This window comes from Hypanus sabinus, chromosome 26, assembly GCF_030144855.1.
Source record: "Hypanus sabinus isolate sHypSab1 chromosome 26, sHypSab1.hap1, whole genome shotgun sequence".
Classification (NCBI taxonomy): Eukaryota; Metazoa; Chordata; class Chondrichthyes; order Myliobatiformes; family Dasyatidae; genus Hypanus; species Hypanus sabinus.
In genome coordinates this window covers 36,628,468-36,653,709 of record NC_082731.1, presented here as the reverse complement: position 1 = coordinate 36,653,709, position 25,242 = coordinate 36,628,468, and the positions used below count along the sequence as shown (strand labels likewise).

The 25,242-nt window shown below is 47.3% G+C and overlaps 2 protein-coding genes and 1 long non-coding RNA gene across 6 annotated transcripts in view; all 3 read left to right on the top strand.

Moving 5' to 3' along the window:
- LOC132381448 (mitogen-activated protein kinase kinase kinase kinase 5-like) overlaps positions 1-8,267 on the top strand; it is a 190,711-nt gene extending 182,444 nt beyond the window's left edge. For all 4 annotated transcript variants that reach the window (XM_059950856.1, XM_059950855.1, XM_059950857.1 and 1 more), the window contains 2 exons: positions 2,721-2,776; positions 7,903-8,267. In XM_059950856.1, coding sequence (XP_059806839.1) covers positions 2,721-2,776; positions 7,903-8,002 — 156 coding nt within the window. In that variant the 3' untranslated portion in view covers positions 8,003-8,267. The remainder of the gene's footprint in view (positions 1-2,720; positions 2,777-7,902) is intronic.
- A 2,626-nt stretch (positions 8,268-10,893) lies between these two features.
- The window catches only part of LOC132381445 (cyclin-dependent kinase-like 1), a 77,126-nt gene continuing 62,777 nt past the window's right edge, over positions 10,894-25,242 (top strand). Inside the window, exon 1 of the mRNA XM_059950847.1 lies at positions 10,894-12,034. Within this exon, the coding sequence (XP_059806830.1) occupies positions 11,867-12,034 (168 nt within the window). The 5' untranslated portion in view covers positions 10,894-11,866. The remainder of the gene's footprint in view (positions 12,035-25,242) is intronic.
- LOC132381447 (uncharacterized) lies at positions 12,041-24,525 on the top strand. Its single transcript, XR_009508039.1, has 2 exons — positions 12,041-19,686; positions 23,999-24,525. It is a non-coding gene; the product is annotated as an uncharacterized LOC132381447 (long non-coding RNA).

Genomic DNA, 25,242 nt, shown 5'->3' with positions numbered 1-25,242 from the left:
CATGCACCCGGAAGAGGAACAAAAATAAGGAGAGGACCCAGAAGTGACGACATCGCGGACATTTTTGTAGTTTAAAATCAGCCCAAATGAAAAAACTAAAAAAAAACTGATAAAAGAAACATAAGATTTAGAAAAAGATCTCCCACCCCCACCCAAGAGGAAAAACAAGACCACCCCAGCGAGAGATAGGCTGGGAAAAAGAAAAGATGAAACTAAATCTACCCCCATATCAGCAGAAGACAACTCCGTATATAAAGGATAAAAAAAAGATCCACCCAAACTCTAAAGAAATAATAATCACTATACTAAAACCAAACCACTTAATATAATTGGTAGTAAAAAAACAAAAAGAGTATAATCACTAGTAACTTATAAATCGGGTTAAAACCCAAACAAACTAAAAAAAATTTAAACTGTGATAAGAGATGCATTATAGGAAGAAGATGAGAGAAAATAAAATGGTGAAATCAAAAAAAAAGCCAAAAATATTTTAGAGAAGAAACCGCCATTTTAGTAAAAGAAAATTCACCTTCGAAGGATTAATAAGGTTAAAATTGAGGGGGGATTTGATCGAGGTATTTAAAATTTTGAGAAGGATAGATAGAGTTGACGTGAATAGGCTGTTTCCATTGAGAGTAGGGGAGATTCAAACGAGAGGACATGATTTGAGAGTTAGGGGGCAGAAGTTTAAGGGAAACACGAGGGGGTATTTCTTTACTCAGAGAGTGATAGCTGTGTGGAATGAGCTTCCTGTAGAAGTAGTAGAGGCCAGTTCAGTTGTGTCATTTAAGGTAAAATTGGATAGGTATATGGACAGGAAAGGAATGGAGGGTCATGGGCTGAGTGCGGGTAGGTGGGACTAGGTGAGATTAAGAGTTCGGCACGGACTAGGAGGGCCGAGATGGCCTGTTTCCGTGCTGTGATTGTTATATGGTTATAATAATAATAATAACCAAAGATAAAGTACAGTGGTTGAAGTAAGTAAAATAAAAAGATTAGCGTGTCAAGAAAAAAAAACTTTAACTAGATTATAAAATATAGAATAAACCTACACCAATAGCCAGAAACAAAATCTGGTTTTGGAAATAAAAACCATCTTGCAGGATCAAAATCACTCATTTATTTGGAATGAGTTTCCGTAGCAGTAGGGAAGTTCTCATCCAGAAAGCTTCTCGCTTCAGATGTAGAAAGGAAAATTTGCCTTGGTGCATTCGGAGGCGAGATTCTGAACTTCGCTGGGTATAAGAGCGCAGGTTTTAGATTTTTCTCATAACATTTGGACATCAGAGGTTTAAAAAGAAGCCTTGCCTTCATTACTTCTGGACTAAAGTCTTCTACTAAACAAAAATTGTGATCTTGAAATTTGACCATCCCTACACGCCGAGCCACACGAATAAGTTGCTCTTTAACATGCACATAGTGAAATCGGACAATTACAACCTGTGGTTTAGCTGAAGCACTTGGTGATCAACGCATAATTCTGTGAGCGCAATCGAGTAACGGAGGACTGTCTGGGAATACAGAAGGGAACGCATCCTTTAAAAGTTGAGCAAAGTACTTCGAGGGGTCCCCATGTTCAATACCTTCCGGGAGACCAAGTATGTGTAGGTTCTGTCTTCTGGACCGATTCTCAAAGTCAACACTCTTGGCTTTAAGTGTTTCCACCTGTTTAATCGTCGAAAGTAAGTTTTGCTCCAATTTTTCAATTATCAAATCTTGCTTCCGAGCGTCTTCTTGCAGAGTTGCGATTAGAACTTGCTGCTGGTTAACTACTGAGTCCGTCTTATCCATATAATCTTGAAAAGCCTTTATATCTTGTTTAAAAATTTGTCATTGTTCTTCAAATTTTTGATTTAAAACCTCCAATAACATTTCATAAGTCAATTCAGTGCCCTTAGGATCAGTCGTCTTATTCTTCCCATTCCCGTTAGGATCCTTCCTGTGTTCTCGCCCTTTAGATCTAAGAGCCATTTCTGTATTCCTTTCTTCAAAAATTCACAATAAACTCTTAAAGATAAGTCCAAAAAAGTAACAAGAATCTTTTGGTGTAGGTAAAAATAAGTTAAATAAGGGTGATCATAGGTTAAGAAAGTAAAGGTTATGGAGCGAATCTGAAACAGTGCTCACCCCATGAGCGTCTGCTGCTGACCCAAATATGTATTATATACTAAGAAAAACGTTTGACTAACTGACGCTAAATAATACTGGATGTACCTGTTTCGATTTCAAATCCGACTTAAAGACGGACTCAGGAATGGAACTCATTCATAACCCGGGGACTGCCTGTACTTTTAAGTCAATTCTAGATTACTTATAATACCTAATACAATGTAAATGCTATGTAAACAGTTGTTATACTGTACCGTTTAGGGAATAATGACAAGAAAAAATAGTCTGTACATGCTCAAACAACGAGTGCTGGAGAGAGAACTTCCGGGTTTTCCCAATCCGCGGTTGGTTGAATCCGCGGATAAGGAGGGCCGACTGTACTGTAAATTACAATATCAAGATAAATAAAAAGTGGAATAGTGAGTTAGCATTCATGAGTTCATGGATATTCAGAAGTCTGATGGTGGAGGGGAAGAGGCTGTTCCTGAATTGTTGAGTGTGTACCTCCTCCCTGATGGTAGCAATGAGAAGAGGGCATTTCCCGCGTAGTGAGGGTCCTTCACGATGAATGAATTAACGGGTGTCTAACCAACATTTCTTTTTGTCCGCAGATTTTTGAACAGAAAACAGAGACCAATCGATTATATCGCCTTTTGGGAGCTGACAGGTAGGAATTTCTGACACTTCGCTGCTCAAGTCCACTCGACAAACTACACCGTACTTGGCTAGCAATCTTTGGGCGGGTTTCACACACTGATAGAAAAACGGAAAGTTGTCGGGGTGAGGCAGTATCTTTCTGAGGTGTCCGCTGGTCAGGGTCGACCGTGGATGTTGTGTCCTCGCTGTCTAGATACGCAAGCCAGGGCAGTACGATATGGAGAGCAAGCTGTCGCCCGTGTAGCAATCTCCCTCTCTCCACGCATCTGATGAACCCAAAGAAACAGCAGAGATGGATAGAGTTCCGCACCAGCAGCGTCACAGGAGTTGCCCGTCAATGTATTTAGGGACTCCAGGTGATAGGTGAGGCCAGGTGGTTTGGAAAGGTAAAGGGCTGGAGAGGAAGGAATTTGATCGGAGAGGAGAGTGGACCGTAGGAGAAAGGGAAGGAGGAGAGGCACCGGGGGAGGTAGAGAAGAGGTAAGAGCCACAATGGAGAGTAGCAGACTAGGGGAAAGGGAGGGAAATTTTCTTTTCCTGGAAGGAGAAATCGATATCCATGCCATTATACAGTTTATTAACTGTTTTTCGTATCACTGCTATGCGAGTTATGGTGGAAAGACACGCATCTCCATTCACTCTTTACTTGAAACGGCAATATCTCTTCACAAATAAGAGATCTCCTTGAGAACTCTGAAGAACGTTTCCGTCTCGGGAGACTTTTGAGAAGTTGTTTAACTCCCTGCATAGCTGTGTAGAGTCACAGGACGAGGGCAGTAGAGTGGAAGGATATTGCTCGTCTTCGCCCACGGACTGGAGACCCGGATGAACACCGTGGACGATAATGTAAGCTTCCAACCGAGCAACGCCGATCGCCAAGTCCTAGAGTTCAGGTCAGAGTGCGGCTCGTCAACCGAGTCTTCACGATGCTGGAACAAAACCGTAGCTGCAGCACGTAACTCGCGCCGAAGCTGAGGCGGAAAGAAAGAGAGCGGCTTGCGCTGTGCGAAGCTGAGATAGAAATGGAGAAAGCTCGTACAGTCATGGAGAGAGAGACTACATTAAGGGTGGGCATGAAGCTGAGGCTGTCTTAGCACGAGGCAGAAGACTTAGACAGTGGTGAGTCTATAACACGTCACAACCACGGTTTCAGCAGCACATCGGATTCGGCAATTGCGCTCATGAATATGCACCTGTCAGCTAATTATTATTTCATTGTGATAGTATTTAACTCCGTTCATACCGTCGTAGACTCGGACACAGCTACGCTTTGTTATCTGTATTCTGCCCTACCTGAGAAATTGGGCTGTCGAGCCTACTAAACTCTGAAGGCTAGCGGTATTTGTTTTGTTCTGTTCAGCCACAGTGAAGGCTTCGTTTTCCATTTGAGAGTTTTAGTCAACGGCCCTGTTTGGCCTTGCGTTTATTGTTTTCTTTTTCCCTTTAACCCTGTTTGCATAAAAGTCTGTGAATTATCGACCTGTTTCCGTGTCTCTCACTCCGCACTTGGACCGTGTCCTCACTGCTGTGACATAACAGGAATGAATCTATCACAACAGCTGATGCATCTTACTAAAGAACACATTTTGGCTATATAAAAGACTGTGCTCCAGCTCTACATGCAGAGGTTAAGCCCAGCATGCAGTCAAGGTCCGGAGCAGCAAAGCCTCGCCATACCTCCTCTGCAGTTCCACTACAGCAAAGACCTCAGTCAGGAGTTGCTACTGCTGCTGCCAATCCCACCTGCACAGACTGAACTTCCACCCATCCTGGGACACGTAGTTGGGAAACCACCCTCCACAGTGCCCTCACCCAGGTGCATTAGATTCTGCTCGGTAGCTGGCCCGCCGTGACCCAGTTGCAGCAGGACTGAAAGTGTTCAACAAGCTATCAGCCAGTTGCCTGTCCTGTAGGTCAAGGGTTTACGTCTGTCAGAGGAAAGAGTCTTTCCCTACTTGTGAAGAGCTAGATCTTCTCTGTAAGTGGCTTGGTGGGGGTGTCGCTGCAATGTGCTATAAGGGTTAGGGTAGTGCGCGTTGACAATGCACCTACAGGTTTGCCGATGCGGTGGCTGAGGCTGGGCAACTGCTCTGGCTCTCCAGAAGAAGCAGAAGAATCTCTCAATAATTTTCCAAAGCTCTCACACAGAGAAGCACGGAAGCTACAGGAGCTGGCAGAACCGTTGGCAGAAACTCAGAGGGCGTAGAGGAGCGAGATGTACCAGCTAGAGGAGTGGTGTCGCAGCAGTAACCTTGTCTTTAACGTCAGTAAGACCAAAGAGCTGATTGCGGACTTCAGGAAGGGTAAGACGAGAGAACACAAGCCAATCCTCACAGAGGGATCAGAAGTGGGGAGGGTGAGCAGTTTCAAATTCCTGGGTGTCAAGATCTCTGAGGATCTGACCCGGTCCCAACAAATCAATCCAGCTATGAAGAAGGCAAGACAGTGGTTATGTTTCCTTAGGAGTTTGAGGAGATTTGGTTTATCACCTAAAACACTCGAAAACTTCTCCAGAGGTACAGTGGAGAGCATTCTGACTGGTTGCATCACCATCTGGTTTGGGGTGAGGGCTACTGCACAGGATCGAATTAAACTGCAGAGAGTTGTAAGCTTAGTCACAGCTCCATCATGGGTACTAACCTCCGTCGTAACCAGGACATCTTGAAGGCAGCGTCCATCATTAAGGACCTCCATCACCATCGGGGAGGAGGTACGGAAGCCTGAACTCACACACTCAGTGATCGGGAGCAGTTTCTTCCCCTCTTGCCATCCGATTCTGAAATGGACATCGAACCCATGAACACTACCTCACCACTTTTATTTCATTTCTGTTTTCGCACTACATTTTAATTTAACTATTTAATATATATACACTTACTGTAATTCAGTTTTTTTTCCCTGCGAAACTTTCAATGTCCGTGTCCTTGTTGCTACACTTCTGATTTGGGGTGTGACAAAGATGTTCAGAGAGAGATCAGTTTCAGCGTGGCGAGGGGGGGTGGGGGAGCTGGTCATGCCTCGGTCCAAGAAGATGTGAAGAGTCCAGGAAATACCCAGGAAACTGTTTTCCTGCATGTTGTTCATGGACCCTAGAATTCCTGTAATTATTGGTAAAAGGTCCCCTTGAGTTTCTTGTTGCAACAACAAAAAAAAACCTCGGTAAAGATCAGTTGCAACAACCCTGGATGTGGGGGTAGAAGGGTGGGTTGGCAAGTTTGCAGACAACACAAAGGTTGGTGGTGTTGTAGATAGCGTAGAGGATTGTCGAAGACTGCAGAGAGACATTGATAGGATGCAGAAGTGGGCTGAGAAGTGGCAGATGGAGTTCAACCCGGAGAAGTGTGAGGTGGTACACTTTGGAAGGACAAACTCCAAAGCAGAATACAAGGTAAATGGCAGGATAATTGGTAGTGTGGAGGAGCAGAGGGATCTGGGGGTACATGTCCACAGATCCCTGAAAGTTGCCTCACAGGTAGACAGGGTAGTTAAGAAAGCTTATGGGGTGTTAGCTTTCTTAAGTCGAGGGAGAGAGTTTAAGAGTCGTGATGTAATGATGCAGCTCTCTAAAACTCTAGTTAGGCCACACTGGAGTACTGTGTCCAGTTCTGGTCGCCTCAGTATAGGAAGGATGTGGAAGCATTGGAAAGGGTACAGAGGAGATTTACCAGGATGCTGCCTGGTTTAGAGAGTATGGATTATGATCAGAGATTAAGGGAGCTAGGGCTTTACTCTTTGGAGAGAAGGAGGATGAGAGGAGACATGATAGAGGTGTACAAGATATTAAGTGGAATAGACAGAGCGGACAGCCAGCGCCTCTTCCCCAGGGCACCACTGCTCAGTACAAGAGGACGTGGCTTTAAGGTAAGGGGAGGGAAGTTCAAGGGGGATATTAGAGGAAGGTTTTTCACTCAGAGAGTGGAATGCACTGCCTGAGTCAGTGGTGCAGGCAGATACACTAGTGAAGTTTAAGAGACTGTTAGACAGGTATATGGAGGAATTTAAGGTGGGGGGGTTATATGGGAGGCAGGGTTTGAGGGTCGGCACAACATTATGGGTCGAAGGGCCTGTAATGTGCGGTACTATTCTATGTCTATATGTTTGTCTGGAAAAACAGTGTGTCCTGTTGGTAGGAGTGTTTTGGCTTTGGCTAAAGATAAGGAGCCATGTTGTCCAACTTAGTAAAAAGATCAGTAAAGCAGGTAGAAATATCAGTGGCATTTGGCCAAGTCCTTAAGCTGTGTGTTGTGTGTCATTGACCAGTGTATAAATCAGGATTTGTTTGGCAACTTTATGAATGAGGAGCTTTCCTGGATAGTCTCCACTCGTGAAGATCAGGAGGGGCACGAATTCGACGGGGTATCAGTGGAAGTCATGGCGCAGGCAAACACACGGTGTGCAAGAGGATTCCTTGAAGCACGGTTTTCCGCAAGCAATTCTGGAAACGGGCATGCAGACCTCGGTCCTGTTTATGAGCCGACGCGGGCAAAATTCCAGACGGCAAGCTGCCCAAAGTTTGCCGCGCAACCGACCGGCGACGACATTTCCTCCCCGCGTCACAACCAAGTTTACAAAATGCCGACCGATCGGCTGATGGATAAGAGGCCGGGCATTCGGAGGGCACGCCGCAGCCTACGGCACCCTGACGTGGTGACGAGACGCTTGCAAGTGGATTACCAAGATCAGAGAACAACCCAACCCAGCAAATAATAATAACAAGTATAGAGAAAATGAATGATGCTGGGGACATGAGTTGTAGAGTCCTTGAAAGCAGGTCCATAGGTTGTGGAATCAGTTCACGGCTGAGATGAGTTATTCACACTGGTCCAGGGCCCTGATGGTTGAAGGGTAGTAACTGTGTAATATTAATGCATGGATGTTTATGATCCACTCCAGCAGGTTATTTATAGCTGACAAAAATAATTACTTAGAGTTATACATGAGGAATAAACTGTTGGAAAATGTTGTAGTGTGTGTTAAACTCAAACCTCAAAACTTTCACGAGGGATGAAGGGAGGTACAGAAGGATAAGAGAGCTAAATGTGCACAGAAAGCATCCCACTGCTGTGGTTTAATTGATTTCAATCTCTCAAATGAAAGTGACCTCCCGCCATTGACAACTGCTGATTTCCTTTACAGCAGCAGACTGGTTGTCTTCGAAACCAAGCCGAAAGACGATTCCAGTTCCCACACCAACCTGTATATCATGAAGGTACCGGAGTATCCTTTTGGGGAATGAAGGAGGGCGTAGCCGCTGTTCAGGCGGTGAAGACCATTTCCCAGGGGCAGCAGGGCAAAACAGGACTGTCGCCAATTGGTGGATGCTTGCCTGATACCTAGAGCCGCAGAGCCTTTCTCGCTTGTCGGTGTGTAGGTCAAAGGTTAAATCCCCATCGGAAGGATGCCTCTGTGTTACAGCAAGCACCTACAAAAACCGATAACGTGTAAAGTTTGAGTGAAATCGTCAGTGCTTTTCTATAAATAAAGAATTATATTTGATGTGCTAGACCTTTTTGATACTGTGTTTATTATAGACATAAGAAATTCTACAGATGTTGGAATTCCAGGTGAACACCAAGTCAAGTTTATTGTCATTTCGACCATAAACTGCTGGTACAGTACACAGTAAAAATGAAACAACATTCCTCCAGGACCCTGGTGCTGCATGAAACACAAAACTACACTAGACTATGTGAGACAGCACAAGGCTACACTCCTACCTGGCCGTTCCAGTGACCTGCTTCCACCTGGGCCACTGGTGCTGTCCGCGAGGAATCTGCACGCTCTCCCTGTGACTACACGGGTTTTCCCGGTTGCCCTGGTTCCCTCCCACACCTGACTCGTGCAGGTTGATACATTATTCGGCCACTGAAAATGACCCCGTGCGTAAGGGGAGCGTCCGAATTGAGCGAGGGGTTGATGGAAACGTGGGGAGAAAGGGGGTTGTCCATCGTGTCCGACGATGACAGGAAATCTGTGCGGAAGAGTTTTTAAACTGGAAAAACTTTCCCAGTCTCTTGACCATGGAAGTCCGGGTCCCGTGGTCCAACCTAGCGTCACAACCGGAGTCTTCCTTGGAGGCCGTGGACGACCATGACATCTAATGCACCCTTTGCACTTCACGGAGCATTGCAGCACCGAATTGATCACACTGGGCCCTGACCAAAGACTGTACGGCGGATGCCCATGCATCAGCTTCCCCGCGTTAAATGAAGTCATGCACAGGCATTCTCCGTTAAGGGAATACACAGCGAGTTGGGAAGGGAGCAGGATGGCGAGGTCCAGAAGCCCTGAGTTCCGAATATGTGGATCCTGGATCGGCGTTTTCTGGTACCAATAGCCGACCCCTTAGGAGAACGGCATACTCGCTTCGAGTGATCGCACTGCTGAGTCTTGTTTCCCACCTCTTTGTGAATCTTACACCCTAGGTCGACCCTAGGCCTGTCCCTTCGTCTCAGGATTGTGCTGAGCGCCTGCTCTGGCCAGGTGAATCGAACCTCGATGCCATCTGATCTTACCTCCCTGGTCGCAGGTGCATCCCAAGCCCCACCTCTGGTCTCAGGTACATCCTAAGCCCCGCCTTTGGTCTCAGGTACATCCAAAGCCCCGTCTCTGGTCTCAGGTACATTCTAAGCCCCGCCTCTGGTCTCGGGTACATCCTAAGCCCCGCCTCTGGTCTCGGGTACATCCTAAGCCCCGCCTCTGGTCTCAGGTACATTCGAAGCCCCGCCTCTGGTCGCGGGTACATCCTAAGCCACGCCTCTGGTCTCAGGTACATTCGAAGCCCCGCCTCTGGTCTCAGGTACATCCTAAGCCACGCCTCTGGTCGCAGGTACATTCGAAGCCCCGCCTCTGGTCGCAGGTACATCCTAAGCCCCACCTCTGGTCGCAGGTACATTCGAAGCCCCGCCTCTGGTCTCAGGTACATTCGCAGCCCCGCCTCTGGTCTCGGGTACATCCTAAGCCACGCCTCTGGTCTCAGGTACATTCGAAGCCCCGCCTCTGGTCTCAGGTACATTCGAAGCCCCGCCTCTGGTCTCAGGTACATTTGAAGCCCCGCCTCTGGTCGCAGGTACATTCGAAGCCCCGCCTCTGGTCGCAGGTACATTCGAAGCCCTGCCTCTGGTCTCAGGTACATTCGAAGCCCCGCCTCTGGTCTCAGGTACATGCTAAGCCCCGCCTCTGGTCGCAGGTACATGCTAAGCCCCGCCTCTGGTCGCAGGTACATGCTAAGCCCCGCCTCTGGTCTCAGGTACATTCGAAGCCCCGCCTCTGGTCTCAGGTACATGCTAAGCCCCGCCTCTGGTCGCAGGTACATTCGAAGCCCTGCCTCTGGTCTCAGGTACATTCGAAGCCCCGCCTCTGGTCTCAGGTACATCCTAAGCTACACCTCTGGTCTCAGGTACATTCGAAGCCCCGCCTCTGGTCTTAGGTACAGTCGAAGCCCTGCCTCTGGTCTCAGGTACATTCGAAGCCCTGCCTCTGGTCTCAGGTACATTCGAAGCCCCGCCTCTGGTCTCAGGTACATCCTAAGCTACACCTCTGGTCTCAGGTACATTCGAAGCCCTGCCTCTGGTCTCAGGTACATCCTAAACTACACCTCTGGTCTCAGGTACATTCGAAGCCCCGCCTCTGGTCTCAGGTACATTCGAAGCCCCGCCTCTGGTCTCAGGTACATCCTAAACTACACCTCTGGTCTCAGGTACATTCGAAGCCCCGCCTCTGGTCTCAGGTACATCCTAAGCTACACCTCTGGTCTCAGGTACATTCGAAGCCCCGCCTCTGGTCTCAGGTACATCCTAAGCTACACCTCTGGTCTCAGGTACATTCGAAGCCCCGCCTCTGGTCTCAGGTACATCCTAAACTACACCTCTGGTCTCAGGTACATTCGAAGCCCCGCCTCTGGTCTCAGATACATTCGAAGCCCCGCCTCTGGTCGCAGGTACATTCGAAGCCCCGCCCCTGAGCTCGGACACCTCCTAGCCCCGCCCCTTTTTGCTCTTTTTTTTGCTCCGCGTCGGGAGTAACTGAGGCATCCGTCCAATCAGAACGCCGCAGTGACTGCACGTGCCCATCGCCTCCAATGCAGTGAAGCGGAGGCGGGCACGTTGTGCCGCAGCTCTCACGTGACCAGGGAGGGTTGAGTGACAGGTGCGGGATTGGGGGACGCTGGTGAGTGGCGGCGCCGAGCGGGAGAAGACGGCCGCCCCCGGTCTGTTCGCCTGGGAGACGGGAGAGTAGGGCGGTGAAATGAGCACTTAATGCACGAGTGACAGAGGAAAATAGCAGAGGGCTTACAAGAGAGGGAAGCAGAGAAAAACGGGGAGAGGGAGTGAGGAAAACGGGAGAGGGAGAGAGGAAAACGGGAGAGAGGGAGAGAGGAAAACGAGAGAGAGGGAGTGAGGAAAACGGGGAGAGGGAGAGAGGAAAACGGGAGAGAGGGAGTGAGGAAAACGGGAGAGAGGGAGTGAGGAAAACGGGAGAGAGGGACTGAGGAAAACGGGGAGAGGGAGAGAGGAAAACGGGAGAGAGGGACTGAGGAAAACGGGGAGAGGGAGAGAGGAAAACGGGAGAGAGGGACTGAGGAAAACGGGGAGAGGGAGAGAGGAAAACGGGAGAGAGGGAGTGAGGAAAACGGGAGAGAGGGACTGAGGAAAACGGAGAGAGGGAGAGGAAAACGGGAGAGAGGGAGAGAGGAAAATGAGAGAGAGGGAGTGAGGAAAACGGGGAGAGGGAGAGAGGAAAACTGGAGAGAGGGAGAGGAAACAAGGATAGGGAAGCAAATAGAAAAACAAGGGAAAGAGGAAAACGGAGAGAGAGAAAGGAAAACGGGAGGGACAGGAGGGAGAGGGGTGAAAGGGGACCAGAGGGAAAATATAAGTGGAAATAAAAGATAAAAAGAACTAAAGCACGACAGAAGGGACGAGAGAGAAATTAGAGAGACCATTAACGAGAGAAGCATATCAGAGAGAGAGAGAGAAGTATCTCCAAGCAAACAGGGTGAAGGAAGATTAAAACAGACCAAGCAATCGGAGTTGGTTAGAACGGGAAACGGGCATTTTCGGACGCCTAGGGGGTTGAAGAGCAGAACGGTGCCGGGGAGATGGAGAAGTATGAAAAGTTAGGGAAGATTGGGGAGGGCTCCTACGGTGTGGTGTTCAGATGCAGAAACAAAGACACGGGCCAGATTGTAGCAATCAAGAAATTCGTGGAATCAGAGGACGATCCTCTTATAAAGAAGATTGCCCTGAGGGAGATCCGTATGTTGAAGGTAAGTTCTGGGAGAGGATTGTCAAAACTTTTTTTACCTAGATCGCGTGCAAGCCCTTCCCTCTGCTGAGATCCCTGATCCCACTGTGGTCTTATCCTGCAGTAGTTCTCCAACCTCTGCATCTACGGCCTGGGCATTTCTTCAACCTGAGCCCCTGAATTTGCCCCATCACTGAACTCTCCCCACAACCTACGGACTCACTTTCAAGGACTCTTCATCTCATGTTCCCACTATTTATAGTTTATTTACTTATTTGTATTATTTTCTTTAGTATTTGCACAGGTTGTTGTCTTTTGCACACTGGTTGTTGGTTTTTCTTGTTGGATGGGTCTTTCATTTATTCTATTGCGTTTCTTGGATTTACTGAACATGCCCGCAACAAAATGATTCTCAGGGTTGTATATGGTGACGTGTAGTACCTTGCTAGTAAACTTCCTTTGAACTTTAAGCAAACCTGACTCCATTCGATCATGCCCGGAATCTGCCCATTTCTAGACTCTACAACCTCGAAATTCTTTCCCGTATTTACCACCTTTCTCCCCTCGTTTGAGAAGTTCCATTGAATCAAAATTTTTGCTCCAGCTTTGGGCATTTGTACCGATGTCGCTTTTGGCTTTGATGATATACTGTTGCAAATACGTAATCATAATCAAACGTGTTTTTTTTAAAGGACTGTTGGATTAGTAGAATCCTTTTGACAATACCCATGATATTCTAAATGCATCAAGCCCACCAAAGATTCGCTATATAGTAGACAACTTGTGGACAACTGGAATTCAAAAGAGCAGTTAAATAAAATATCAGGGGATGAAGAATGGATAGAACACTAGAGAAATATGCTTAAGAAATGTGGGCAGTTTTTCACCAGTGATCCATAGTTGAACAAATGGACAAACGCAAGTTGCTGTTCCCGCATTTGATAAACCTCCACTCAAAGAATCTGTAACATTCTTTGCTAAATGAGATGGATTGTGTAACTGGATTTTTAGGAATGTGCATATGCATCAATTACTTTGTTCTGGGACAGAGAGAGATAGAGAGACCGAGAAAGACAGAGAGATAGACAGGGAGCGGGATGGACAGTGAGAGAAAAATAGAGAGAGACAGAGAAAGAGATAGATAGGGAGAGAGAGATAGAGCAAGAGAGAGCTGGGAGAGATAGACAGAGAGTTGCATACAGAGGTAATTTTACAGCTATATAGGACCCTGGTCAGACTCCACTTGGAGTACTGTGCTCAGTTCTGGTCGCCTCACTACAGGAAGGACGTGGAAACCATAGAAAGGGTGCAGAGGAGATTTACAAGCACGTTGCCTGGATTGTGGAGCAAGCCTTATGAGAATAGGTTGAGTGAACTTGGCCTTTTCTCCTTGGAGTGAAGGAGGATGAGAGGTGACCTGATAGAGGTGTATAAGATGATGAGAGGCATTGATCATGTGGACAGTCAGAGGCTTTTTCTCAGGGCTGAAATGGCTGCCACAAGAGGACACAGGTTTAAGGTGCTGGGGAGTAGGTACAGAGGAGGTATCGGGGTAAGTTTTTTACGTGGAGAGTGGTAACTGTATGGAATGGGCTGCCGGCAACGGTGGTGGAAACAGATACAATAGGGTCTTTTAAGAGACTCCTGGATGGATACATGGAGCTTAGAAAAATAGAGGGCTATGGGTAAGCCTAGTAATTTCTAAGGTAGGGACATGTTCGGGACAACTTTGTGGGCCTGTATGTTTCTACGTTTCTACATTAGATTACTGCATATGCGTACATTATACAACCTTGAGATTCATCTCCTCACAGGCAGCCACAAAACAAGGAAACCAAAAAGAACCCATAAAAAAAGACCATCAAACATCCAAAGCTCACAGAGAGAGAAAAAAATCAAATCGGGCAAACAATAAAAATTAGCGACTGGCGTCCAGAGCAAGAGTGAGTCCGTAGACACGAAGCCCGGAGCAGCTGGAGCAGACCACAGCCTCAGGCTCAGTTCAGTGCAGAGCCGACTACACATCGCAGAATGGAGACATGACGTGTAACAGATAACACAAAACAACCCACGGTAGTGCAAGAGGTGGTCTGTAGTGTTTCACTCTTGGGAGAAAACCTCACTTTGACACTCAGATCTTTTGTCTGAGCTCTGAAAAGGAACAAACATTTATAGCTTCCTTCAACTAAACAAGAAACCACCTCACTGCCTCCCGTTTGCCCAACAGGGGCAAATGCTTCTTCCCCATCCAAATCCCAAGTATCCCATATCCCATATCACCCGGGGGGGGGGGGGCTCTCAAATCCAAGAGGTATGTAATTGATGTTCAGTACACTCAGTGGCCACTTTATTAGGTACACCTGCTCGTTAATGCAAATATCTCATCAGCCAATCATGTGGCAGCAACTCAATGCATGAAGGCACGCAGACATGGTCAAGAGGTTCAGTTGTTGTTCAGACTAAATGTCAGAAGGGGGAAAAGTGTGATCTATGTGACTTTGACTGTGGAATGATCGTTGGTGCCAGATGGGGTGGTTTGAGTATCTCGGAAACTGCTGATCTCCTGGGATTTTCACGCAGAACGGTCTCTAGAATTTACAGAGAATGGTGCAAAAAACAAAACAAAACATCCAGTGAGCGGCAGTTCTGTGGACAAAAGCATCTTGTTAATGAGAGAGGTCAGAGGAGAATGACCAAACTGGTTCACGCTGACAGGAAGGTGACAGTAACTCAAATAACCACACGTTACAACAGAGGTGTGCAGAAGAGCATCTCTGAATGCACAACGTGTTGAACCTTGAAGTGGACGGGCTACAGCAGCAGAAGACCATGAACATACATTCAGTGGCCGCTTTATTAGGTACAGGAGGTATCTAGTAAAGCAGCCTGTATCATACACTCATCATCATCATTATTGTGTGCCATGTCATATGACATCATCATAATGTGCCATGTTGTATGACATGGATAAGCATGGTCTTCGTAACTATGATTGTTCTTGGCAAATTTTTGTACAGAAGTGGTTTGCCATTGCCTTCTTCTGGGCAGTGTCTTTACAAGACAAGTGACCCCCCCCCCCCCCCAAGCCATCATCAACACTCTTCAGAGACTGTCTGCCTGGTCACATAACCAGGACTTGTGATATTCACCAGCTGCTCATATGACCTGCTCCCATGGCTTCACATGACCCTGATCAGGGTGCTAATCAAGTGCTTCACCTTGTCCAAGGGTGACCTGCAGGCTAGCAGAGGGAGGGAGCACCTTACACCCCCTTTGGTAGAGACGCATCTCCACCCCAACACCCATTATCACACACGTCTTCTTCTTCTCAGTCCCTTCGCTCCCAGTGGAGCGTAGGCCATTGGTGACCTCCCGTTGCCGTTGTCCAAGGTTGACGGTATGGTTGAAGTTCATAAAGGTTTCTGAAATTCATCGTATCCACTGTACAGGGGATTGGCCTACACAGCTTCCCCAGAGCCCTGTTGCTGGACTTGCCCATTTCCACCCCTTGTGACGGGGATGCAGGGTTGGACTTTGAGGGGCATTATCATACACTACTCGTCTTTATTTAGTTCATGACTCTGGAACCTGCTAAGTTTCCAAAGCTGCTCCGATGCCCTTCCGCCTTCTCCACCCCCCCCCCCCCCAAATTTCCAATGGCACTCCCTGTAAGATTGTGCATTATTCTCACGCCCTGATGCAAGAGCTGTCATGTATAAGAGTAAGTGAAAAGAATAATCCCCGGCAAACCATTAATTACGGGCTTTCACGAAAACAAACGAGTTGTTTTTTTATCCTCCTCATGTAAGAATAGATTGTACACTGGCTCTTTTAAAATCCAGGCTAGTTTAACATTTAAAAGCATGCCCTTGATGTACACGTCCAACCAGTGCAAGATACATTTCACACCCGTACGAGAAAAAGACCAAATAATGGGTTGAGCAATGAAATGAAGAGTCCAGTTGTGTCATTGCTAAGTTGCTGCAGCTACCACGCGTAAACATTGCTGTAGACTGGGCTTGGGTTACCATCGCTAAACTAGTTACCTCTCCATGAAGGACAATGCTTCTTATAGGGATAGAGTGCAGGATAGTTAGAAGCCAACGGACATGACGTTGAGGTAACCGGTAAAACATAAGCCAAGTATAGATACCAACGTCTTAATCTGAAGGGTGGAAGTTGATCCATGTTAACACTGGGAGTGTCTGATGGCTCTGGGCCTGTACTCCCTGGAATTCAGAAGAATCAGGGTGGGATCTCACTGAAACCTGTCGAATGTTGGAAGGCCTCGATGGAGAGGATGTTTCCTATGGTGGCGGAGTCTAAGACCAGAGGACACGGTCTCAGAATAGAGGGGTGCCATTTAGAATGGAGACGAGGAGGAATTTCTTTGACCAGAGCATGGTGAATCTGTGGAATTCATTGCCACAGGCGGCTGTGGAGGCCAAGTCATTGGGTGTATTTAAAGCGGAGGTTGATAGATTCTTGATTAGTCAGGGAATGAAGGGATACGGAGAAAAGGTGGAAGATGGGACCATTCAGCCCATCAAGTCTGCTCTGTCATTCCATCATCTGATTGATGGTCCCTTTCAAGTTCAAGTACATTGCCATTTCAAAGAGATTGTTGGATGGGAGGGATTATTAACAATGCAAAGAGCTCTGTGTGTGCAATGCTCTGGATAAATATCTCAGATGGGAGAGAGAGAGACCCTGATGATTCACTCAGCAGTCCTCAGAATCCTTTGTAGGGTCTTGCAGTCAGGTGCCTTGTAATTTCCATACCAGACGGTGACGCAGCTGGTCAGCACACTCTCAATGGTACTCCTGGCTGGAATGGGGGTTGGGGGAGGGAGCCTGGCTTGCCTCGATCTCCTCAGGAAGCGGAGTCGCTGCTGTGCTTTTCTGATCAAGTAAGTGGTATTGGAGGACCAGGTGAGATTGCCCGTAATCTGCACTCACAGACACTTGGTGCTCCTAACGCTCTCCATGGAGGACCCGTTTCTGTGCAGTGAGGAGTGATCCGCCTGCACCTTCCTAAAGTCGACAATTGTCCCTTTGATCTTGTCCACACTGAGACTCAAATTGTTGTGCTCATACCATTCTACCCCCTGTCCTCTCTTTGCGCCACCTCGTCGTCATACTGATGAGGCCATCCGCCGTTGTGTCATCAGCGAATTTGGCGATTCGGTTTAAGCTAGATCCAACAGTTCAGTTGTGCACTGGCAACGTGAACAGCAGAGGACTGCGCACACGGCCCCGAGGGATGAGGTGTTTACCGTGAGAGATGCTGTCGCCAACGAGGACTGATTGGTCTTTCTGTCAAAAATTCCAAGGTCCAGTTACAGGGAAAGATGTTGAGACCAAACGATGACGGATAACCCACCGGCTCCTGAGGGATGATCTGAGGGAGTGGCACGGTGGCTTAGTGATTTGCACAACGTTTTACAGTACCAGTGACATAGAAAACCTACAGCACAATACAGGCCCTTCAGCCCCCAAAGTTGTGCCGAACACATCCCTACCTTAGAAATTACTAGGCTTGCCCATAGCCCTCTATTTTACCAAGATCCATGTACCTGTCTAAAAGTCTCTTAAAAGACCCTATCGTATCCGCCTCCACCACCGTTGCCAGCAGCCCATTCCACACACTCACCACTCTCTGAGTAAAAAACTTACCCCTGACATCTCCTCTCCCCAGCACCTTAAACCCGTGTCCTCTTGTGGCAACCATTTCAGCCCTGGGAAAAAGCCTCTGACTATCCACACGATCAATGCCTCTCATCATCTTAGACACCTCTATCAGGACACCTCTCATCCTACGTCGCTTCAAGGAGAAAAGGCCGAGCTCACTCGACCTGTTTTCATAAGGCACGCTCCCCAATCCAGGCAACATCCTCATAAATCTCCTCTGAACCCTTCCTATGGCTTCCACAGCCTTCCTGTAGTGAGGTGACCAGAACTGAGCACAGTACTCCAAGTGGGGTCTGACCAGGGTCCCATATAGCTGCAACATTACTTCTCGGCTCCCAAGTTCAATTCCATAATTGATGAAGGCCAATGCACTGTATGACTTCTTAACGACCATTCATTTCAAGGGGTCCAGAATACAAGAGCAGACTGTGATGCGGAGGGTCCACAAGGCCCCACCCTGAGTACTGTCAACAGTTTTGGGCTACTTTTCCAGAAAAAGATGTGCTGGCATTGGATAGGGTTCAGAGGAGGTTCACAAGGATGATTCTGGGAACGAATGAATGAATGAGAGTTCAATTCCCGCCACTGCCTGTAAGGAGTTTGTACGTTCTCCCCGTGACCGTGTGGGTTTCCTCCCACAGTCCAAAGGTGTACCAGTCAGTAAGCTAATTGGTCGTTGTATATTGTCGTGTGGTTCAGGTAGGGTTAAATCAGGCGTGGCTCAAAGTGCCAGAAGGGCCTATTCTGTACTGTATCAAAATAAGTAAGTATTAAACACCCATTCTCCTACCTTCTGCATATAACCTTTGGTGCCCTTACTAATCAAGAACCTATCAACCTTAGCTCCGCAGCCATCTGAATTCCACAGACTCATCACTCTGTGGCTAACAAAATCCCTCCTCATCTCTGCCCGATGGAGATATCCTTGAATTCTGAGGCTGTGCCCTCTGCTCCTAGACATCTCCACTCCAAGTCATTAAACATCCTCTCCACATCATTAGAGATCTTTATTAAGGAGTCAGCACAGACACAGCAGCCTAAATAGTCTTCTGTGCTCCCTGATTCTATTATTCTACCTCTGGTATAACTCCACTTTCCATAATTACAATGGTGATCGGTGTGGGCTGCTTCATAAGGAGCAGAATTAGGCCATTCAGCCCATTGTTTGCTCTGCTATTTCATCATGGCTGATCCATTTCCCTCTTAACCCCATTCTCCTGTTTACCTACTATAGTCCTTTCATGCCCTGACTAATCAAGAACCTATCAACCTCCACCTTAAATGCACCCAACGCCCTGGCACCACAGCCACCTGTGGCAATGAATTCCACAGATTCACCACCCTCTGGCTAAAGAAAATCACCCTCATCCCGTTCTAAATGAATGCCACTCTAATCCGAGGCTGTGCCCCCTGGTCTTAGTCATCCCCACCATAGGAACCATCCTCTCCACCTCCACTCTATTAAGGCCTTTCAACGTTCGTTAGGTTTCAATGAAATCCCCCCCACCCCTTGTTCTTCTGAACTCTGGTGAGTACAGGCCAGAATGTGGGGTTATGGTGATGTCTGTGGGGTGGGGTTCCCTCTTATGGTGGACAGAAAGATTATGAGAGAGAAATGACTTTGATTCCCTTATCCCGAGCCGTTCAGTTTACCTGCAAATTCTCACTTCAATTTGGCCAAACTCTCAACTGTTAAACTGGGCAAGGTGCTTTGAGGCATGGTAGCAAGCACCCATCACCTAAATCATGATTCCCAGAGCTCCCCTGATGTATGAATAGCACTTTATCAATAGAAACAAACTTTTTAATCTTGATTTAGTGAGTTTTGTTAATTTCAGGCAAATGGATTCTTCAACTGATGTATTCTATGACGTTGTAAAGTTTGGAGTTACAGATGGGAACCTAGTGGCAAAACAATACTTATTCATGTCAAGGTCGTTACGGTCTGAAAGCTGGCAATCCTGGGACTTTCCAAAGGTCAAGGTGAATTTATTATCCAAGTACCTATTGTCATTGCTATGTGCCAAGTTGTATGATATCATCATTATGTGCCAAGATGTATGATGTCATCATTATGTGCCACATTGTTTGTGTCTTTCTATCACCATAATTGTTCTTGGCAAATATTTCTACAGAAGCGGTTTGCCATTGCCTTCTTCTGGGCAGTGTCCTTACAAGACGGGTGACCCCAGCCATTATAATCATCTTCAGAGATTGTCTGCCTGGTGTCAGTGGTCGCATAGCTAGGGCTTGTGATCTGCACCGGCTGCTCGTACGACCGTCCACCACCTGCTCCCATGACTTCATGTGATCCTGATTGGGAGATTAAGCAGGTGCTACACCTTGCCCAAGGGCGACCTGCATGGAAGGAGTGTCGTAAACCGCTTTTGGTAGAGATGTATCTCCACCCCACCACTCACTAAGTACCTATATGTCAACATTTTCTCACGGGCATTCACAGTAGAAAACACTAAGACTGACAAGTAAACAATGTGAAGTAACAATGACAAATAAACAAGAAGACAAGCTGTAGATACAAAAATAAACAAATAATAATGAATAATTGAGTAAATAAATTATAAGACCAGAAGACGTTGGAGCAGAATTAGGCCATTTGGCCCATCGAGTCTGCTCCACCATTTCATCACGGCTGATCCATTTTCCGTCTCAGCCCCAATCTCCTGTCTTCTCCCCGTGTCCCTTCATGCCCTGACCAATCAAGAATCTATCAACTTCTGCCTTAGATATACGTAAAGACTCATGTTCTCACATTCTATTGAGAATGTGAGCTGTTGTGAGTCCATCGGTTGTGGAATCAGTTCAGAGTTGAGGTGAGTGAAGTTACCCACGCCGGTTCAGGAGCCTGCTGGTTGAAGGGTAATAACTGTTCCTGAACCTGATGGTGTGGGAAGTCATATACCCCCTTCCCATTGGATTTTCCCATCTGGATCTCATTCCCTTAATTTCTATCGTTGCATAGAGTCAACCAAAACTAAACTAGGAATAAAACTTTCTCGTGTGTGACTGTAATATAATCCGTTAAAAGATCCAACCTCACTTAAAATCAGCCAAGTGTAAAATAGTAATTTAATCTCTGGTAGTTTCTGTTCAACTCCTTCTGCCTGTCCCTGACAATAATTGGCTACTGAACTCAATAAAAGGAGATTTTTCTGACTGTAAATGAACATATTCTTCAGTTTAACCCTCTGCGTGAGTGAAAAAGGACCTTGTGCTTTCCCTAGACTCTTGTTGGGCTTCCAGCCGGGTACAGGTATTGATTTTAACTGACGTTTCGATGACAAACTTTGCCTTCTTCATCAGGGATGATAGCTGGGCACATCTAGTCCAGTGGTACACATACTGTACTCAATTCCCTTTGTCCTTCCCTCCCGATTGGTTAGTCCTTAACCAATCAGGTTAACACTGTCCCACCTTAAGGAAGCACAAATCCCAGTTTATGCGGATCAGAGATGACCTGGGAGTCAGGTCAGCTGGCGTTTACAGGATTCCCTGTGTCACGTACCCCCTGACCGGGCTACCGAACCAGCAGAAATGGAGTACACATTGGAGTCTGGTATTACTGTAACTAATAGTGTTTATTAGTAAACTAAGTAATACAGTACTGTAAAATGCAAATATATATAAAACGGGTTAGCCATGATATATATACAGAAGTCTGGACATAGGACTCAAAACCGAGCTCTTTCGAAGTCTAGGGGTAAATGGATAGTCTTACGATGGTGAAGAGTTCAGTTGAGTTTAGTTTAGGTCGAGGTCGTTCTGGTGTACCGTTGGGGGGGGGGGAGAGGAGAGAGAGAGAGAGAGGAGAAGGAGGAGGAGAAGGAGAAGAGAGAGAGAGAGAGAACATGAATGAGAGAATGAATGCAGTCGCCATCGAACCTTCCGTTGTCTTCCTGTTCTGTTATGGTCACTGACTGTGACCCCATAGCAGGCATGACCGTTCTTCAGTGGTAAGCCTGTCCCCCAGGCGAGGGTGGACACACAAACAAGCCCCCACCGGTCGCACCTTCACACACTGTGAGCCTCTGATCGATTCCCCCGAATCGATCCTCCAAACCCCCACCTTCACGTGGGTGCACAACGCTCTTTAAGTGTCCCGTGGTGTGTCTGCTTGTGTCTTCGCAGACCTGCTTTTTAATCTTTCCTATCGGGGCACCGGCTGTCCGTCAGACAGTCCATCAAACGGGCCCCACCTTGCTGCCTCTGCAAGAATCTTACAAGCAGGCAAAGAAACTCTCTCTCTCCCTCTCCCTCTCCCTCGCCCTCTCCCTCTCCCTCTCCCTCTCCCTCTCTCCCCCTCTCTCCCCCTCTCTCTCTCCCCCTCTCTCTCTCCCCCTCTCTCTCTCCCCCTCTCTCTCTCCCCCTCTCTCTCTCCCTCTCTCTCTCTCTCTCCCCCCCCCCGGACCCCATCTCAGCTTGGTTTGCTCATCACACCTGTGAATGCGGAGCAGTGTATATTGGCACGGTGGAAACCCGTATCAAGGAGCATTGGAGGTGTATCCGTCTGGATCACCTCGAAAACTCGCCAGTAGCAGAACACTGCATTCGCAATGGCTGCAAAGTTGACTTCAACGGCACAAGACTATTGTGCCACTACAGTGGCTTGTGGGAACCAGAGAGTGCACTGCAGATGCTGTGGTCAAATCAAGACGTACAAAAAAGCTGGATGAACTCAGCAGGTCGGGCAGCATCCATTGAAAGAAGCAGTCAACGTTTCCGGTCGAGACCCTTCATCACGATTTTGGGACCGCCTGGTACAGGAAGCCACTGAAGTAAAACTAGAAGAAAAGAATTTTAACAAAGACGAAGGTCTCACACTAAGTAAGAACTGGAATTTGATTGTAAACCAGGTGGGATAGCGGAAACCTGATTGGATGAGGAATAGCCAATCAGAAGGGACAGATGACAGGGGTATATACATCACCAGACTAGGCATGCCTGGGCATCAGCCCTGAAGACGATGGCAGAGTCTGTCATCAAAAAAGTCTGTTAAGATTGATAGCTGTACCCAGCTGGCAGCCCGAGAAGATTTTATTCCCTCAGATGAGTTTTGCAAAGGTGAAGCGCAGTGTTCTCTGACCCTTTCTACCGCCACCTGTAACATGAAGCGTCGCGTTCCTTCTTCGCTCTGCCGGCCGGTGGCATGGTGGCATCTGCACCTGACTCTGAGGCAAGTGGTGCCGGGTTCGACTCTGGCCGGCTCCTTGCACGCTTCCCACCCGTGCTGGGTTGAGCGTCGAGCTAGCAACCTGGCCTCGTAAAAAAACAGACAAACGCGAAAGAGACGGCAAGGTTGCCACCCGGTGCACTACACGGCGCGGAGAGGAACAGCATCAACCTTCAATGCTGTTTATCATCCTCTGCTTGTTTGGCGGAAGGTGAGTCGTAAGCATTCAAATCTGAAGAATGGCCGCTGTTTAAATTAATATTTGCTATATACCCAAACTCCAGAGTATGCCCCAGCAAGAGCTATTTATTATTTTTTTTCAAATTATTTAGAAATACATCTCGGGAAAGGCCCTTCAGTGCATTATGAAGCCGCGCTATGCCGCAGCCACCCCGACTTAAAGGTTAAAAGGTTAACTTTATTATCAAAGTATGTTTGCAGAATACAACTCTCAGATTCATCTTCTCCAGATAGCAAAAACGTTCCAGAAAAGTCGTAGAAGTGGTTGAAAGAAAAAATATCAATCCCTCCCCCACAGGAAAAGTAAAAAAAACAAAAGCTTGCAAACCCCAAACCCCAAACCCCCCCGACCCCCTCTCTCACATAGAAAACCTAATGTATCCCCCCTCCCAGGCACACAGCAACAAGGGCAACAAACCCCCAGCCCACCAAACGGCAATGAGGAAGAATGGGTGCAAACATGAAAAATAAAGTAGAACTGAAAGAGGCCAATATGAACTACAGTCCAATCCATAAATCTCAGAATTCCGATAACATCCCCGAGAACACTAGGGAGAGAAAACCCAGCGCCCACTCCGAGGAGGACAATTGCCTCCATGTTTCAATCTCCATCTACCATTGTCTAATCATGGGACTATTTACAAGGACAAATTAACTTACTAACCGGAACATCTTAGGACTGTGGGAGGAAACCAGAGCTCCGGGAGGAAACCGGGGAGGACGTACAGAGGATGCCAGAATTGAACTCTGAACTTCGAACTGTAACAGCATCACGCTGCCCTAATTGCTACGCTACTGTGACTTCTCACCTACCTCGAGGTACTTGTCTGTGATTAACTTCCAAAGATGGGCTGTTTTTTTTTACAGGAGGAAACAAGGTTTTGAACGAGTTACAATCCACTCCTATACTACTTCTCCGTGGATTGTCACCTTGTAGTGGTGGAGAAGCTTGTGTGGTCCTGAGATCCCGAGAGCGATGCCGTCTGGAGCTGTGCTCCTGGTAGGGTCACCCATGGCGGTGAGGTCGAGGGTGAGGTCCCTGACAAAGAACAATCCAACCAAGACTTCAACGGTGGAACAGGCGGACGAAGTCTCTTCAAGCTCAACGGCTGTGAAGGCAGATGAAGGCTGCAACAAATCCATCAGCTCCCATCACCGTGGTTTCCATCCCACTGGAATCAGTTGGTTGATTTGTGAAGTATCGTGTGCTTCTTGGAGTGCCACATCAAGTTCACGTTAAACAAATACACACCCAGGCATCTTCGCTCTGTGGAAACGGAACAAAGACCATCATCCTCGACCTCGAGGGATAGCCACGACAACAGCAACTTCTATACTTGCACGGTGCACTTTTCTGTCAAACATAAAATTAAATTTTGCGGCTTTAAAGGCCTCACACTGTTTCTTTATCAAGATGAGCCAACAGGATTCTAGAGTAACGCGTACAGAGGGCTGGTCAGGCCATTTCTGCGGAAAGGAATAAACGATGTTTCGGGCTGAGACCTTCAATAGGACTGGAGAGGAAGGGGGAAGAAGCCAGAATAAGAAGATGGGGGAGGGGGGCCAGAAGGAGTACAAGCTGAGGGTGAAGCCAGGTGAGGGGGAAGGTACGTGAGTGGGTGAAGTGAGAAGAGAAGCTGGAAGGTGATTGGTGGAAAGGGAAAAGGGCCAAAGAAGAAGGAATCTGATAGGAGAGAAGAGCGGACCATGGGAGGGACTTCAACTGTAGTTCAAGTAAATAGCTTAAGGAGAGGTTGGACATGCTTATGAGGGAGAGGGGAACTGAGAGATTCAGCTGCCTGAAGACAAAACATGGCAGTGGAGTATAAATGCTGACATGAATTGGGTGGGCCAAATGGCCTGTTTCATAATTAGTATCAGGTTTAATACCTCTTCTGTATCTAAGAAGGAGGTGCATTGCAATACATTTTTTGAAAAAGCTATGGTTGGTTGGCATCCGACTGGCTCGAAGGACAATGGGTGATGGTGGGCGGGAGGTTTGGAGATCTTGATGCCCAGTTGTCAAGATCCCCCTCTCGGACTCACCAGTGTAGTCCAAAGGAAAGCTGATGAAGCAATACGTTTGGCACCAGCTTGGCCGCAGGAGCTGC